The 18,283-nt window shown below is 39.4% G+C and overlaps 1 protein-coding gene across 1 annotated transcript in view; it reads right to left on the reverse strand.

The window, feature by feature from the left end:
• Positions 1 to 14,772, reverse strand: part of LOC122799328 (2'-5'-oligoadenylate synthase 3-like) — a 63,884-nt gene extending 49,112 nt beyond the window's left edge. The window contains exon 1 of the mRNA XM_044068307.1: positions 14,408 to 14,772. Coding sequence (XP_043924242.1) covers positions 14,408 to 14,584 — 177 coding nt within the window. The 5' untranslated portion in view covers positions 14,585 to 14,772. The remainder of the gene's footprint in view (positions 1 to 14,407) is intronic.
• Between the last annotated feature and the right edge of the window lie 3,511 nt (positions 14,773 to 18,283).

Below are 18,283 nucleotides of genomic sequence, written 5' to 3' on the forward strand. Positions count from 1 at the left end.
ATTGGCCCTCTTCAAAAGGAACCTTGATGATTGGATGAGAGATAGGAAATTCACCCCAGGAATCATGTCAGTCGCCCTGCTAGATAGGGGGCTGGAGAAGTAAATATTGTGGGAAGAAATATCCAGGGAATTGTTATGGCTAGGCTTGCATAGGCCCTAGGGCCGATAGCCTAATACCAACCTATGAACCTATGAACAAACGAACAGAAACCATTTCTTATTAGCATGAATCTTCTGAAGGGTATGAAATCTTAAACTCAAATGTCTGTCATTATTTTCTGACTTCAACCCTCGACGATTTAGCAGAAAACTACAATTTTATGAGAAACAGACCTAAAATAAGAGGAAAAATCTAAACATTCTGCAGATATCTGTACATCTGAGAGATATGTTTGAGAGATGCATACTCAATTTGATACAACTGTATAATAAACCAGTAACAGTACTGTTTGGATGCATTCATGCCACATGCTTCTTGTATCTGTGTCAATCTAGTAGCATAGGTTTGGGCATTCAGTACCTGGTCTGCAGCAGCAGCAGAAAAACCAGAACAGAATGCCATTATGAATAACAATCCTGACTATATACAGCATTTAACTCATACAAGCAGTCTCTAAGTGATACTTTAGACATCTGTGTGGTGCTACCAGTCCTACATTCCTCGATCCGATGGTTGTGGGTATCCCTCTTCCTCATTCAGAGGTATCTGTAGTGATTTCTACATTGCTCACCAGTGTGGGGCAATACCAGTAGCCAAGAGCAACACAGAATGAAGTTTTCCAGCCAATTGCAGGTACTTCACTTACTGAGAGGAAGCACTTTTTAGTTTTACAAAATTTGAAAATGTTGCAAATCGCTTAGCATTGCGCAAACATGGCCAGCATGTTTGCGAGATGGTAAACATTGCACAAGTATGGTAAGCAATGCCATTTCAAGTTTATTTAATATACAGACACTTCTGTAACTGTGTTAGTCAAATGGGAAGGCCTTGCCAGTTCAGATAGCAGATATATACAGTACACAGTATACCCACACTCATACTTTTGATAATAATTGAACAATACATAGAGAAATATACAAGTACATAATGGACACAATATTAATGTCAGCCCTCAGATATACAAATATTAATATCAGCTATACTAGGTAAGTGTTGCAAGTCACAGTGACTATAGGTGAAGTGGAAGAATATTAAAAGTGTATGTAATATGCTGTATTTGAACCCTGGCACATGTGCATGGTAGTTCTACACTTACACCTGTTGCCACAAGAAGGTTGAGAAAATAATTGTGTATGTTGCACTTCATTGCTATAAGCTGCAATGTCCCAACAGTAAAACAAAGTTTGCACACCCTGTACTAAGGCCCATGACAATCTGGACTCCAGACCCACACATGACTGCTGCCACAGGATAAGTTATAAGACATTCTCTAGCTTAGTATTAATTGTAGGTTCTCACTGTTAACATCAGTGCAATGGGACTTATCTGGTTTGCACGCTGCATAGTAGTATTAATAGAATGTATCCGGTTTCCATTTGTGGCTGTGTGGGAAATAATTGTGTATGTTGCACTTCATTGCTATAAGCTGCAATGTCCCAACAGTAAAACAAAGTTTGCACACCCTGTACTAAGGCCCATGACAATCTGGACTCCAGACCCACACATGACTGCTGCCACAGGATAAGTTATAAGACATTCTCTAGCTTAGTATTAATTGTAGGTTCTCACTGTTAACATCAGTGCAATGGGACTTATCTGGTTTGCACGCTGCATAGTAGTATTAATAGAATGTATCCGGTTTCCATTTGTGGCTGTGTGGGTTCTGTCTGCTATCTGGGTAGTCCACTTGTCCAGTCTGTGCACTTCCGTTCTATGTGCAAACAAGATGAGCATATCAAAACCCATGTTTGCTATGCCATGCATTACACAAACAGTGGCCCACAAAATGAAAAGGAAAAATAAAAAAGAGAATTCAGTTGTGGACAATCAATGTATAACATACATGGTAGAAAATGTTACTACACATGAGATCTGTCTACATCACACTGGAATTTAACTCTCACTACAATGCAACTTCACACAACAAGATGGGTGCCTTATCCATCATTGCCATACAAACAGTTTTTCAGCAAAGAAATGAAGTCATTCCTCAGACAACCAAGTGCAAATGAATGTACACTCATACCAAGGAATAAACTATTATCTCTGCATTTATTATATTTAATATATTAGGGTGTATTGCACTTAGCAAACATGTAACCTGTTATAATTACTGTTTGCAAAGATACAGCCCTGTCTTACCTGATGAAGAACCAAGAAACAAAGAAAGGTATCTGACCAGTACTCAGAGACATGCAGCATGTAGCCACTATATATCATTTACCTGAAAATGCGTTTGGATATCAATTGAGAATACTATGATATGCAGTTTTCAGCAAATGAAGGGCAGTTTGCATGGCTAAAACAAGCATAGGCTGTTCCTTTTGGTGACAGGAGCAAAGGTGAGTTCCTGTAATGGTACATGCAAAGGTACACAGTTCTTTAGGGGGGGAGGGGGACACTCAGCTCATGTTATGGCACCAACAAGGATATCTTCCTCTTGTTACTCTCCTTGTTTTGCATCTTGCCTTTTGGATCTTATGAGGGCTGTGAAGTCAGAAATTGCAATGTGTTACATTACTTTCTAAATTTTCTCTTTAATGATTTCCCATTATAAATGTATGGTGCTAAACTAAGGCCATGCAGTGAACATCAGTACTTTGAAGAGGTATGATTGTGTGAATCTGTACTGCTTGAGAGCTACTAGTCAAATGACTCTAATGTCCATGTTACATTACTTTGTGTATAAATCTCCCAACTTCCACCTGCTTACTGTAGCAAGTGATGAAATACAAAGGACTTGCCATAATATTAGTATACATTACAGCACATGCGCATGTCTTACTTTGTAAATGCAGCAGTTGTCAGAGTGTTATTTCAGGGCTGACTGTGATGCAAGCGGTGCACACATAATACATAGGTAGGTAATGACCGTGTCTGATTTGAGCCTGGCAGAGGTCACAGAGTTCCTGTGGTGTGCCCCTGTCCACCCTGTAGTCCTCTACAATGTCCATGTTGTGCATGTTGTGAAAAGTTAAATGTGGCCTGCAAACACTTCTCCATTTCGGCCTAGGTCTATTGCCAGCAGCAACAGCAGTACTGCCTGCAGATACATATGGATGAAAGCAGTAGCAGGTCATAACATTTTGTCTGTGTAGACTTTGTGTCTATACTCCACAATGTTTGAAATCTGTTGGAGAAACCAGCATGAAGTCTACATGGATGCTTTATAACTTGTTAAATAGCTTCATCAGACTGGTTGATTAGCATGCAATTCAGCTGCTTATGGTGTAGTTAGCATCTCTGAAACACAGGCCTAGACAGATGCAATCCATTAATCTACTGTCTTATAAAAAGGCAAATGTGTAGCTAGCCAAACTGATGTGGAGGACACTTGCTACATGTTTGCAGGACTTCACAGAAGTGTATTTCTTGACAAGATACCTTTGCAGAGGATTATTGAACTCCAGCAGGTATGCTACCATTTTGTTACCTACATACTGCATATGTTGGAATATGTTTATGTATTATGTGAAGACATGGGTTTTACACTTCACTGTGTGCATTAGTTAGAAAGGTTTTGATGGTGTGGCCTTGTGTGTCAAGCCATTTCAGAGGTACACATGATGGACAATACATGAAAACAGAATGCTGTGTGATAAATGTGTGCAAATGTTTCAGGGGCAGATCATTTTAAAGCACTCTCAGCATTACAAAGATGTTTTAGTAGCAATATGGTTCTTTTGCCAGTTCTTTTGTTGGTGGGAGAGCAGAGAACAGTTATTTATATATTACACACTACAATAGACTGCTCTATTGGGGAGGGGGGGGCAGCACAGTTTAGGTACTGCTATGGCACAAACCAGGATTTGTTGCACTTGCTACTCACCATGTTTTGCATCCTGCTTGATGTTAGTATTTGGAAACTGTAGACTGTTTTTGAAGTGGGTAATACTGACTGGCTACCTTTACTGTTTTATATACAAAAAGTTAATTTGCAGTTATGTGACACTTGTGTAGTATCACCATTAGGACACAAATAATGTCAATGAGACAGAGATCCCCATTCAGCGATGTGGAGAACAACATCATTATCAATGGTCTCTGCCAACATGAGGCATTCCTGTTGGGTAGGAATCAGCTCACTATGGCATATAGGCTACTATTATGGCAGCAGGTTGTAGAAGACATTAATTCTGTGACCGGCCACAACCGAATGTATGAGCAGGTGTGCCATCAAGCCACTGACACGATCACCAGTGCATGGAGTCTTGCAGCTTGAGTTTCCCAAGACCAAAGGGTAACTGTGGGAGGGCCTGCTACAGAACCACCTCTTATCACCATTGAAGAGTTCTTGGTGAATAACCTCCATCATGAGAGCTCACAGAAGAGTGAACCGCAGTTATGTCTTCGATGTGGACGCATCTCCTTAGGAGTCCCAAGAGGACCTTCCAGGTAGGATTTGTTAGATGACTGTTGAATAATGTTGGATAATAATACAATTGACATAAATGTTACTTCTGTGTCACATGTCATAAAGGGTGGAGTTTTGCAGATTGCTACAGTTATAAGATTACTTTGGAGCTGTCAGCCACATTCTTGTGGACAGTACAGTTAATGCAGATATAGAAGAGTTAAGGAATCCAGTAACACCTGGCTCCTGCAGATGGTAAGCAAAATAAATTTATGTCTGCACTGCAGATCAATTTCAAGCTAGATCATAATGTGTCATTATTGGCCTGTTGTGTGTATTGCTGTACTGTCTATAATAGTGGCAGAACTGATAGTTGTTTAGCATATATTGCACCATAGTAGTGCAGGTATTTGTGTATTCCTGTGTTCCTTCCTTTTAATCGCAGGTGATTATGACAGTTGTAGTGTGGGCCCTGTGCCACCTGATGTCAGTGTCTCAGCAGACACTTATGATGATGGTGGCCACACTGAAGCACAGTTGGTGGGCAGAGGTCGAAACTGACACAGAGGTCGACATCCAGCCACCCCCTTCATTTTCCCTCGTCACAGGTAGCAGACCCATGCATACCCAGTACACTGAGCCCACGGGTATTGAACAGATGGAGGAGGACAGTGATCAGGCTAGTGTGGCTACTGTGACTTCATTGCCTGTTGAATCTGGCCATAGTCAAAGTGTTGATGAGGTGCCATGCAAGTGGGTTAATAGTGATGTTTGGAGGAGGGTTACTGTCCCTCCTCCACCTGGTGCAGGTGTCTCTTCCCATGTCACTCCAAGTATGTTTAGGCCTGCATAAGCACATAGCTTCATATGGTAATATGAGGCTACTAGACTAATAACAGTAGGCGGTTTAGAAGCCTAGATGTGTAACAACACAAGTATCCTTATTGTGCATAGCTGGATGTTTGAGTTTCGCAGAGCAGGGTTGTGAGCACCAACAAATGGACCTGTCCATGAAGGAGCACACATCAGTTTATATTACATTTTCTGGTGTGGTAGATATATGTGTTGAACAAATATTGACATCCCAGGACGGTACTGCTTGGTTGGGGGTGCCAACACAGGGATGTATTGCAAATATCTGACATGTATTTATATCGGGACCTTAGTCTGCAATGCTTCCACATGTAGTTTTATGTCATATTAAGGGAATTACTATAAACACCAATAAGAAAGCATTATACACATACACACACACACATATATATATACATATATATATATATATATATATATATATATATATATATATATATATATATATATTTATTAATTATATACACATATACATACACAGAGTATTGAGCAATGGATTTACGCGATGGATAACTAAATATATACACATGATACATCTACCTATTGGCGCATAAGTACACAGTGCGCAAATGCGAGCAATATTGCGAAAATCTGACAGTTAGCATTATCTAACATATTGAATATATCCAGTTTCTATGTATGGCTGTCTTGTTTCCTAGATGGCCCAGTTTCTGCAATGCCACACTTCACACATAAGTACACAGTGCGCAAATGCGAGCCATATTGCTAACATCTGACAGTTAGCATTATTTAACATATACCTGCTAGTAGTAGAATCCAGTACCATTTGTACTCCAGGCCGGGTTTTCCCAATGGCCATGAGCATTATTAAATGTATCCGGTTTCTATGTATGGCTGTCTTGTTTCCTAGATGGCCCAGTTTCTGCAATGCCACACTTCGCGCAAGTGACATAAGCATAGCCAAACCTGAAGTTATTTATGTTTGTGTTACACGTTTCTTTGCAAAAACACTGGAAAAAAAAGTTGGAAAACAAGAATGAAAATAGGAAATAAAAAACTGAAAATGGAGACATGTGTAATGACTAAGAGCAATGTATACCATACACATTAGACAATGATAGTACACATCAGATAGCTCTACAGAATTCAGGATTTTAACTCATAACAATCTGGCTGCAGAATACAGCATGGATGCCTTAGTCCTCTTTGCCACACAAACAGCTTACAGCAAAGAACTGAAGTCATTCTTTACACAACCAACTGCATCATGATGTAAAGTGCTATCAAACCATTAGCTGTGATTTGTAATCCTCTTTCTTATATTTTGGCATAGTGCACTTAGTAATCATACAATCTGTTATGACTATGCTTGCAAAGGTATGGCTATGTCTTTTATGTCTGTGTTTCTTTGTACTTCGTCAGTTATCTGACTAGTACTGTGCGATGTGTAGTGTGTAAGCCATTCCATATAACTGGCCATTAAATGTGTGTGGTTATTAAATGGGAGTTTTGTGATATGCATTTGCCAGCAAGTAAAGGCCAGGTTCGAAGGCACAAACAGCCATATATTGTTCTTTTGAGGGGACCATAGCTGAGCTATCTTTATGGCACCAACAAGAGTACAGTGCTTTTTGGGAGGGAGGGGACAAAGCTCAGGTACTGTTATGGCACAAGCAAGACTACAGTGCTCTTTTGGGGGAGGGGACAAAGCTCATGTACTATGATGTCACAGACAAGCATAGCCTGTTTTTTTTTTGGGTGAGCAAAGCTGTTACTACTATGGAAAAAAAAAAAAAGGATATGACACTCTTGTTACTATCCTTGTCCTGCATCCTGCCCATTTGATCTTGGGAAAGGTTGTGAAGACACCAGCTGCAATGTGTCTCATTACTTTGTAAATTCGCTCTTTACTGATTTACCAGTACAAAGGTATGTTGCTAAATTGAGGCCATGCAGTGCGCAACAGAGGTATGCCTGTGTGAATATTTTTTGCCTGAGGCCTACTATTTACTAATGGACACATATGAGTACAGTAAAGAAGTCTCTGCTGTCACATGTTAAATTAATTTTTGTACAAATCCCAGGCACTATTTACTTGATTACTGTACCAACCTACAAAATATAAGGATATGTCATACTATTACTAAAGAATACACTCTACTTGCAGGACTTACTTTGCAAATGCTGCAGCTGACACAGTTTTACTTAAGGGCTGACTCTGTCTGATGCAAGTAGTACAGAGCCAATACATTGGGAGTTAAAGGCTGTGAAAGTTCCCTGGCATCAATTTTACTACATATATGAGAGTAGGAGAAAGGTATTAGGCACCTATGTGGTCAGTGAATGTGCTATGTATTGTCTCTTAGCCAAAGCAAGAGCATACGGGCACACTTACATCTGCTTGAACCCACAGCAGCTGGTGGCCCCCCTTTGAGTCCTCCTCTGACCGTGGCTGTTGTGACTTAGGTCTTGGTGGGAGGATGTGTGCCCTTCCCCTTGCTGATCTTGCTGCAGCTGTTTCCGGAAGATCAGATTGTGTAACGCTGCAGCTGTTTCCGGAAGATCAGATTGTGTAACACAGCACATACTGTTAACACTAGTGTACATGTACATGGATTATACTGTAGGGCTCTGTCTGATGTATCTAGGCACCAGAACTGTGACTTTGGCAGCCCAAACACAAGCTCTATGAAGTTTCTGGTTTCTTCAGTGGGTGTGTGTGCACTTCTGATATGTATCATCAACCATGGTTCCAGTGCATAGTCAGCACCCCCCAGTAAATGTTCCTGTGAGATGTCCCTCCTAGCAAACATCTGGTACAGATGTATGTCAGATATGGGAATCATGATAACTGTCAGGGTTGCCAGCACACACATTAAAAATGATTCTATGGGCATTACACATGACTTGGCAGTTGGAGTGGTATCCTTTGTGGTTCATATAGATTCTACCCTGCTCACCAGGTGGTGCCTTGATGTGTACATGAGTGCAATCTAGGGCACCCAGTACTTCATGGTAGTGCACTACACAGAACTGTTAAATATTGCTAGCCTTCTTCTTAGAACTATGGGGAAAACATATGTACTTACTGGTATGTACGAGCATAGCATCCAGGAATTGGTGGAGGATACTGGATGCTGATGCCTATGTCACATCCATCATGAACCCAGGTAGTCTTTGAAAAGTATCTGTAGCTAATATTCTAAGGGTTACATGCACCTTAATTTCCAGCAGGATGCATTCCCTTTGGTTGACTCTGGCTCTGAGCTGAGGCAGCAAAGCTCAGAGTTCTTGTAATGTAGCCCTGTCCACCCTGTAGTGCTCTACAATCTTGGGGTCATGTAGTGTCTGAAATGCTACCCTGGGCCTAAACACTCCTTCTTGGAGTAGGCCTATTGTCAGCAGCACCAGCAGCACTGTCAGCCTGTATCAAATACATATGAATCAACGTTACAGCAGCCTAGCATTGTGTCCAGTTAAAATTTCCATGCGTCTACTCCAATGGTATTAAAGTATTCAGGAAAAAGCAGAAAGGATGCCACATGGATGTTTTATAGAACCATGTAGATTTGGTTCATTAAACTGCAATTCACCCGCTTGTGCTCTAAATAGCTTCAATGAAACATCTGCTGATTGCTCATTAGTGCACTATATGCACCTCCATGCAAGCCTGTGCACCTTCATACACCTTTGTGCAAAAAAAAGTAAATAAATAATACAATGGTTACTACTCAGTTACTGAGATACCATGCAAACATGAAGAGCAAAAAGTGAAGGAAAGACTGCACACCTGTATTTCCACCTAAGACCATGTATACTCTAGCCTTACAAATACACATGCTGCCACAGGAATAGTCACATGACAAGCACACATTTTTTATCCACTTACCATGGGTGCGCTATGCAAGCATTGAATAGACACAGAGATATAAAAAAACAAAGGTGTGATTAAAACAGAAATGACACATTTTAATAAAACATTAAAGGATGAGAAAGAACTTGTGAAGTGTGCACTGCTTACATGCACTGTTGCCCTTCACAGACCTACATGTACACATCTCTTAAGTGTAACATAACACCTACTGATGTCATCACTCACTGTTGACATCCAATGTAAATAAACACCGTGGAAGTGCCTACATGAAGTGAACATCCCTACATAGTTATTATTTTAGCACTGATCTTCTCAAGCTTCTCCATTTCCCTTACATCCAGCCCCATTTCAAGCTCTCCTCCTACCAAGTCGATTCAATTTTCAAAAACATAACAGTTCCATAAAATTAATCTAAATTAAAATATATGGAATAGCACCTCACAATTAATATTACCTCATATTTGGCCCTTTGCATTCAAATAATTGCTTTCACTTTGCTTTTCCTTTTATTTATTACATCTTTTGGTGGTAGTGCAGTTAGTTGCTGCAGATGATAGGTTATACCTTCTACAATGACTTCTCCCACAACCATCTTCCCTGAGGTGCTATCCATTAAATGTATTTGACTAAGATACCACTTTTTAGTTCTCGATCCTCTTGATTCTCTCTATATTTCTACATTTTCATCTTCAGCTTCTTTCCAGTTACTTAATTGGTTTATTTTTTTCTGAGATGCTCTTTTTCTACCTCCTTTCAACTCATTCTCCCCCATTGCTCTTCTTTCCATCTTTTCTATTTTCATTTTTCCTTTCTTCATTGCTCTACTAGAATCTTCTATTAAGGGATGAGTCAGATCACTGGCAAGGTTCCTGAGGACCACGTGAAGCAGTCCATCAGGTCCTATGCTTTATCCTCCATTAAAAAAACTTGTTCCTACACGGCCTACTCCCTCTCTATCCTGCTGATTTTTAAGTGCTCTCACCACTCTCTGCCATATCTGCTCCCAAACATAACCTCCTACTGCTTTCTTTCATAAAGCTAGAAACAAAATATTCATTTATTACCTCTGTTTTTCCCTGACTTCACTGGTCTTTTTTCTTCCATACACTTAAGCAAGTCATTCTCCACATTGACCCATTCTAATAACTCCCTCTGAATGTGCACTTTTGATGCCCTCATCACCTCTGCTGCCCTTCTGCTTACTTCTTTAAATTGTCTCTGCTTCACCTCTCTCCCAGTCACCTTTTTGCATGTCCTGACATTTGCCCTCTTCTTTCACTTCTCCCCAATCTTATTAAACAGCCTGGTTTTCACTAGCTCTTGACAAAGTCTTAAATTCTCTGTACTACTCTTGCTGCAAACTTCCAAGATTTTTTGATCACTGTTACCTCTCCAAGGAGGTGCAGATAGGGCACACACTATCTCTATGCTGCAACTATGGATCGTCCTTCAAGATATCAGAAACTCCCCCCATACTTTGTGTGTCCACCCACTACACCACAGCAGATGTATCTCTATTTAGTCCATGAGCTATGGCTCCCCGTCATTGCTTAACTTACACAGGTTTCTAAAGACTGATATATTTCATCTCTTATCTTTTATCTCTTTTCACTACTTGAATTAGAGCAGAATACTGTATGGTACTGTACAAGTCATGCATTTTTTTTCCTGCTTTGTACCTTTCTGATGTTACTGCTTATTTACTTTTTGTCTTGGGAGAGACATTACTTTCTAGAATTACTACTTAAAAAGGACTCTAGTTCAGTGAGACTACACATTTAATGAATATAATAGATAAACAAATACTGCTTGTATATTTCTCTAATTCTTCCATAGTCATCAGCAATGTTTTAATATACAGCAAATTGGTTATTTCCGTTTTTGTAATCTAGATTCGTTTTTGTAATCTGTATTCATAAAACAGCTTTTTCTCAGTTTGTGTGAGTAATATAGGTAGTAATGTTTAAGTGACACGGAAATTCTTGTTTAACTGGAGTTACTTCCGTATAAACAATCAAATATGTGTTGCACTTGGGTTTTGTACAGTTTCATTTCTCCTGATCTGAGCTGCCTCTGTTTCATTTTCAGATATGTTGCTAATTACATACACCCTGATTAGTCAGCATACAGAAAAATCCTTAGATACACTGTGGTGCATACTCAGTGTGGTATCGGGCTTTTGGCCAGAGGTGTTCTCTTACTCTCATTGGGCAAATACTGAGCATACAAAATGACATATAATCCCTTGCATGTTTTTGCCTTTAAACTAACTGATGTAGCTGGAAATAATCTGCATAAACAATGCCATTCCTATGTTTTAAACTTTGCAACAGGAAAAGCCAAAAGACACAACAACAACAACAAATTATTGTAAGCATATAGAAACAATAATAACAATATCAGTTTATGAAGGGACTGGTAAACACATTTTGTCAAAACCCAACTAGAGTGTAAGCCCTCGTTTGAGCAATGATATATAATTTTTTTTATCTAGTCTATATGGGAAAGGCTCAGAGAGAAAAGTAATGAAAATTTACAGCAGTGATCTTGTTCCTGTCCAATCATTTTCCAGTGTGAAGTTTAGTATACCCTACTCTATTCTATTCTCTTCTGTTCTATTTTATTCTATTCTGTAAACCTTACATCCTACCTCTCACTTTATAGATGCCCTCACTGCGCGCATTCATTTTGACAAGTTATATCCTGTCTGTTAGTATTTATGCATGACAAGGATAGTGTGCGTCTGTGTGTGTTTACCTGTCAACTGTACAGATTTTTGCCAAATGTCCAGGTTTTTGCCTCATATTTTCAGCCTGTTACTCATAAAATTGTGGTTTTCTGGCAAATCATTGCCATGTCATTGAGGTATGAAGTTCAGAAAATAATGACAGATTTGAGATTCAAACTTCATACCCTTCAGAAAATTAATTCTAATCCACAACCTGTTATTCTATCAACTTTCTAAGTTTGTAAAAGCAATATTTAAAAATTGTCCCTATTTTTGGGCCTTTGTCCCTTCATTATTTATGTCTTTCACCAGATTTCTTGCTCTAAGAAGTTCAGAGCTATATGTGTGCGTGTGTGTATGCGTGTGTGTGTGCGTGAACAGTTATATAGTATTATTACCACTGGATACACGAGGAGAAAAAAACAAACTGCAGGCACAACTCAAATTGTGCCGTCAAATGTAAACATACACAGAAGAATACAGTTAGATGCAACTAGCTTGCAGTGTATTCATGTTAGAACATCTTACCATGTTGTAAGTATTATTTACACTTAAATAACTTCTGGACCTATGGGCATGGCTGAGAAACTCTACTTTCTATAGACATTCAGACTAGTTTGGGGGAAAATAAGTATAACTTAGTTTTCCTGTATTTTGATTTTATCAGTTGATAATTATATGCAGTGCTATGCTTGCTGTTGCGTCTTTCGGCTTTTCCCAGGTTAGGGGTCCCCACAGCGGAACTCCGGCCCGCTAACGATTGGCAGTAGATTTTTACGTGCCAAGTTGCCAGCCCTGATGCACAACCTTCAACAAAGGAACGCCCATTCACGCATGTCTCCACACAGAAGATGCTCTAGCTGAGAACTGAAAAGGACAACGTCTTGCTGTGAGGCGACAATGCTACCGCAGCACCACCAGGCGACAACGCTACTGCAGCACCACCACCGCAGTCTATTAGGGAAAAAAGTAATTGCCAAATGTTAATTGAAGGTCCCTAGAGGACTGCTGTAATCAATAACAGTTTCAGCCACTGATGCTGTCTGGCAGTGTATCACAATTAACACTAAAGATTCTATTATTGTAAACTTAAACTTACTTGTACATGGCACACACTCAGTGTATTGTCACTGCATACCTTTCCACTGCCAGATTTCTGCTGAATTTTCAGATTTTTGCCCTATATTTTAGTCTAATCCTCATAAAATGGGTGGTTTGCTAACAAATCATTGAGGACTGAAGTCACTAAATAATTAAAAACATTAGCATTTCAGACTTCATATCCTTCAGAATTAGAAAGCCAATTCAAAACCTATTATTCTAGCAACTTTCTAAGTTTATAACAGCAGTATTTATAATTTGTCATTGATTTTGGGTCTTTATCCCCTATTGTTTTTGGCTTTAGCCAGACTGCATGTGCTTAGAAGTTGAGAGGTCTGTGTTACTGTCATCTCCAAGCTTGAAATTCACGTTTGCTTTTTTCGCTTAGTCATCTCATTCCACCCCTTTATCAATTCCTGGTTTTAATCAGTCGTATAGGAACTCACTTTTGATGATGCCTCATGGTCTCATTTATTGATCCTTTCAGTTCCCCTACCCTCACACTGCGGTGATTTTTCCCAAAAAAGTATGATGGCTTCCCAGGTGACTAAGCCTAGTGGGTACTAGTCATTAGGAATATGCTGGGGGAAACAGATGGTTTTATATGACAGATTTTCTTACCAGGCATTATAATCATTGTGGGCAGGTGGCCAGGAACCTAACCCTATGGTATAACATTCTGTAGCAATCCCAGGTCTGCAATAGGTTATCTAACATGAGACCTGTGTCATCTGACATTTTAACTCTAGCATGTTGAAAGTGGACATCATGAGACCTTGAAAAGGTACTTCATTGGAGGCATTTTATGAATGGTGTGAAACTGCAGGAAAAAAGTACTCTCATGTTTCTATAAACTGAGACTTAAAAATTTCAAACACTTCCCTCCATGGATTCCAGTAAAACATAGCAGTACAGAAGTTAAGAGATGGAACTGAAAAACTGTCAGCAAAGGAAGAACAAAACACAGGGAAAACAGCATGTACAAAATAAGCCACACAATTACAACAAATAAATAAAAACGTAAGTTGACTAGTCAAATAAACCAGTACTGTAAATATAAGAGGAACAATGGGATCCACATTTGCAGACATTTCTGTTAAACATATATCTATTCAAAAACTAAATGCCTAAGCCTTTTCAACATTGACTGCTGAATTCCACCCCACCACCACATATACACAACACACTCACATAGGAGGTGACCTAACATTTTGTGTGAAACAAGAAAAATACTAGTGTTAGAAAAACATGTAGTGACAACAATTTTGGCAAAGCAGTAAAAAAAAAAAAAAAAAAAAAAAAAAAAACCACCTCTAAAAACCTTCCAGAACACAGAACTCTCATACATGCAATTACCTTAACCACCTTTATCACTTTGGTTTTGCTTCCCGAGTTTTTAAAGCAGTTTGTTTTCAGAAAGTCACATATAATATTAACAGCTGTCCGCACTTGAGAGAGGAATCTCTCATCTGGTTGGAGATTGTTCATTATGAATGTATCAAGTAGCCTAGCTGGAGTTTCATACAGTGCCATTTTACTTTCCTGTTCAACAGAGCTGGTGACTGGTGTTTTTGTGCTCCTGTTATTTAAGGCCTTCAGTGTATCCTCCTACTAAAGCTTGTAATATTTCAACAAATATTTCAGGCGGATCTAGGCTATTAAAGGAACACTCCACCCTCTCGTACAGTTTAACACAATCGTTGGGTTTCTTTTCTACCTACAATATGGCTCCAGCATTATGTATGTACCAGAAACCTGCTTGTAGATTTTAAAACTTTTATTTCCTTGCATTGGAAGGGAAAGCCCACCTACTTTTATTTTTAAACTCAACTTCTCATATACTTTGCAGAGAAGGTAGTCTCCACCTGCATGCCATATCATAGACACAGTTAACTCTTTAGTTTACCCTGTCAGGTACTGCTGTCAGTCTTAGATGAGCAATTAATCCTGCTGTCAGGAACACAGCAGATGATATGAAAAAGACAGAAAGCTGTGGAATTGTTTCCACTGTTTTTATTGCTTAATACTCCCCTTTCATAGCAAAACTAAGCAACTAGATCAGTCAGAGGTTTAAAGGAAATTGTCAACTCTTCTGACAAATTTTATATAGCAACAAACACAGTATTTGAATTCTTTAAATGTTATTTATAATAGTTTGTGTAAAGATAACGTACAAGTAGTTGCAAAGATTTCTGTGACATTTAGAGAAAAGTCAGTAAATATTTTTTCTTGTTAAGTATAAATGCATGAACCATTTTCTACCCTTCTACCCCCCCCCCCCCAGGCCAGAACTGCAGACAGAGAGTCAGGAGCAACCCTATCAAGTAGGTGCACTGATCTTCTTCTTTCAGCTTTTCCCAGTTAGGGGTCACCACAGCAGATCACCTGTCTGTTCATGATTGGCAGTGCAGTTTTACAGTGTTGAGTTGCCAGCCCGGTGCCCAACCTTCCACAGAAGGCACACACACACACTCACACCTAAGGCCAATTTAGAGTGTCCAATCCACCTACAGCATGTCTTTGGGAGAAAATCGGAGCACCCGGAGGAAACCCACGTGACCACAGGGAGGACATGCAGACTCCACACAGAAGGCAACCCAGCCAAGCATTGAACCAGGGAACCTCTTGCTGTGAGGTGACAACGCTATCCGCTGCTGCACCACTGTGGCTGCCCAATACTGTTCATAAAAAAGGTCTTTTATGCTTTGTGTGACATCCTTCCAGAGGGGGATGCATATCTGGTACATGCAGATCCATTGTAAGAGATTCCCAATGACTTTGAGTCAGTCCTTGCATTGTCAGAGAGCAACCATAATATACAGCTGAATTTACTTTAACATACATTTACTATGTGTCCTTGCATTAATAACACTAAGAAAAGGAAATCAGAAGTACTTAACTGTTTAAATGCACACACACACACACACACACACACACACACACACACACACACACATATATGCTTTTCTATACATGTCCTTTATATACATATACAGAAACACACATACGCACATACGCACTATGTGTGTGTGTGTGTGTGTGTGTGTGTGTGTGTGTGTGTGTGTGTGTGTGTGTGTGTGTGTGTGTGTTAGAAAAATATGTATTAACATATGTGTATAGTGCTTATTATAAGCAAGTAAGATTAATACATTTTTATTCTATATGCAAGCATTAGTTCTGTTTGAAACTGCAAATATGCTTTTCTGAAATTGTGCTTTCTGACACTGCAAGATGCACTCTGACCTAGTTTGCTAGCACAGCAAAATACATGTTTATGCCTTTGGAAATGTACTGAGAAGCAGGTGATTATCTGCTAGGTCAGGAAATTGTATAAAGAATAATACTATATTCTGTAGATCCATTCATTATGAACAATAAGCTCTGTTTGTGTTGATGAAAAAAGTGCACAGCTGCAAAGAAGTTATATACTAGAAACAATAGACTGCTTCAGAAATCTGTACTTGCATTGTGCTTGAATTAGCCATAGTACCTTGACTTGTAACATAACATGGAAAGAAAAGTTATAATCAACCGGTGGTCGTCAAGGCCATCATGTTTACTGAAAAATCTTTTTTAAACTTTGTAGAGTCAGCTGAAACTGTGTGAGAATAACTGTAAAATAACAAATATATGAACTGGTGATCTGCTACGTCAGTCGTAGTGGGCAATATCTTGAAAGAAAGGTATATTAATTGTGACACTTCCTGATTTTAGTTAGACAAACTCTGTATCTGCATTTTTGTCTCCTTGCGCAAGAATAAAGAAACCTGAACTGAACCTTATGCTGATTGGTCTTTGAAGTATTTTCATTTAACATTTTTTGGTCCTTTCGAGAGCCAGAAGCCTCCATTTAGCCTTGGATCAGATGGGCCAGGTGGCTTGAAACTGTGCAGGGAAGATACCACATCGGTTCTTCTTGTCCAAAAGACCTCCGACTGAATTGTCATGCAAAAGAGGCCAGCCACTTTTCTGATCTATGACTGAAGGCGGGTTTCATTTGAACCATGAGTGACCAATCGCTGAGGCTCAGGTAGGGTGAATCTACTTTTTTTCTGTTTTAGATCAGGGACTTGATTGTATTTGTTCTGTTAAGAATTTGTTAAAATTCAGGGACAGAAAGATTGCTATCTTGTCATAGATCAGAGAAGCAGAAAAAGTAGGCAGGTAGTCTGAAGAGACTATAAACACTCGTGGTACCACGTTAAAAAATAAGAAGGGTTATGTAACATTTAAAAGTCAGAACAAAATGGGTAATACGTGTACAAAAAGTCCCCGAAACCCACAGTTAACCGAAGACGCAAAATATATGCAATCACAACGTGCTGATAATGTTAGATACTATACAAAATGGGTTAACAAATATGAATTTGATGGGAAACTAGAGAAATCCTTGCTTATCAAACTTATTAGACAGCTAAAAACCGTTTCCAAAGGTCGGGTTAAAAAACAGTGCAAATTGGGAGTTCCTCAGGCACACAGGTGGATTGAGGAAGTAAACCGAAGGGAAAAAAGAATAAAAATTCAAAAGCAATGTTTTTAGATAAAGAGGATAATAACTTAGTTATAGCATCGGCCCCTCCACCCCCTCCGGTTCCGGTTCCCTTACCAGTCCCCTTACTGGAATATGAAGCAAATGAACAAGCTGGCCCACCCCCACACTACCCAGCTATTTCTACAAAACCAAAACCGTTTGTTAGAGATCCTATCGAGACTAGGTCTCGAACACGTAATTTGAAAGAGGATATTGAACTATATCAAATAAATGGAAATTCACGAGCTATGAGTGAAGAAGAGATATGCCCACTCATAGAAGTACCAAATCCTCAGGCAGGACAAGAAGGGCAGGACCCAACTCTCTTAGTATACAGACTGTGGACACCGGAAAATATCCAGAAAGCCACAGAGGGAATTGCCCATCCAAAAGTTAATTTTAGAAAGTTCTTAGAAGACTTACAAGGTATGAGGTTAAGTTATCACTTAAACGGAGAGGAAGTAGAAAAAGAAGTCAGACAAATAGTTGGTCCAGATTGGCACATGATCAGTGGCAACTGGAATCCCCGTGACACTGCACTTAAGCCCATCCCACATAGCAGTGCAGAACTAGACAACAGAGTGAAAGGTCTGACAGACCGAATCTCTGAGAAATGGAAGCCTAGGGCAGACTGGACTTGCATTAATCAATGCATCCAACAAGAAAGTGAAACTGTTGATAGATATTTTTTCTAGATTGCT

The sequence above is a fragment of the Protopterus annectens genome, chromosome 4.part0 (assembly GCF_019279795.1).
Source record: "Protopterus annectens isolate FY-2018-M chromosome 4.part0, PAN1.0, whole genome shotgun sequence".
In the NCBI taxonomy this organism is placed as follows: Eukaryota; Metazoa; Chordata; order Ceratodontiformes; family Protopteridae; genus Protopterus; species Protopterus annectens.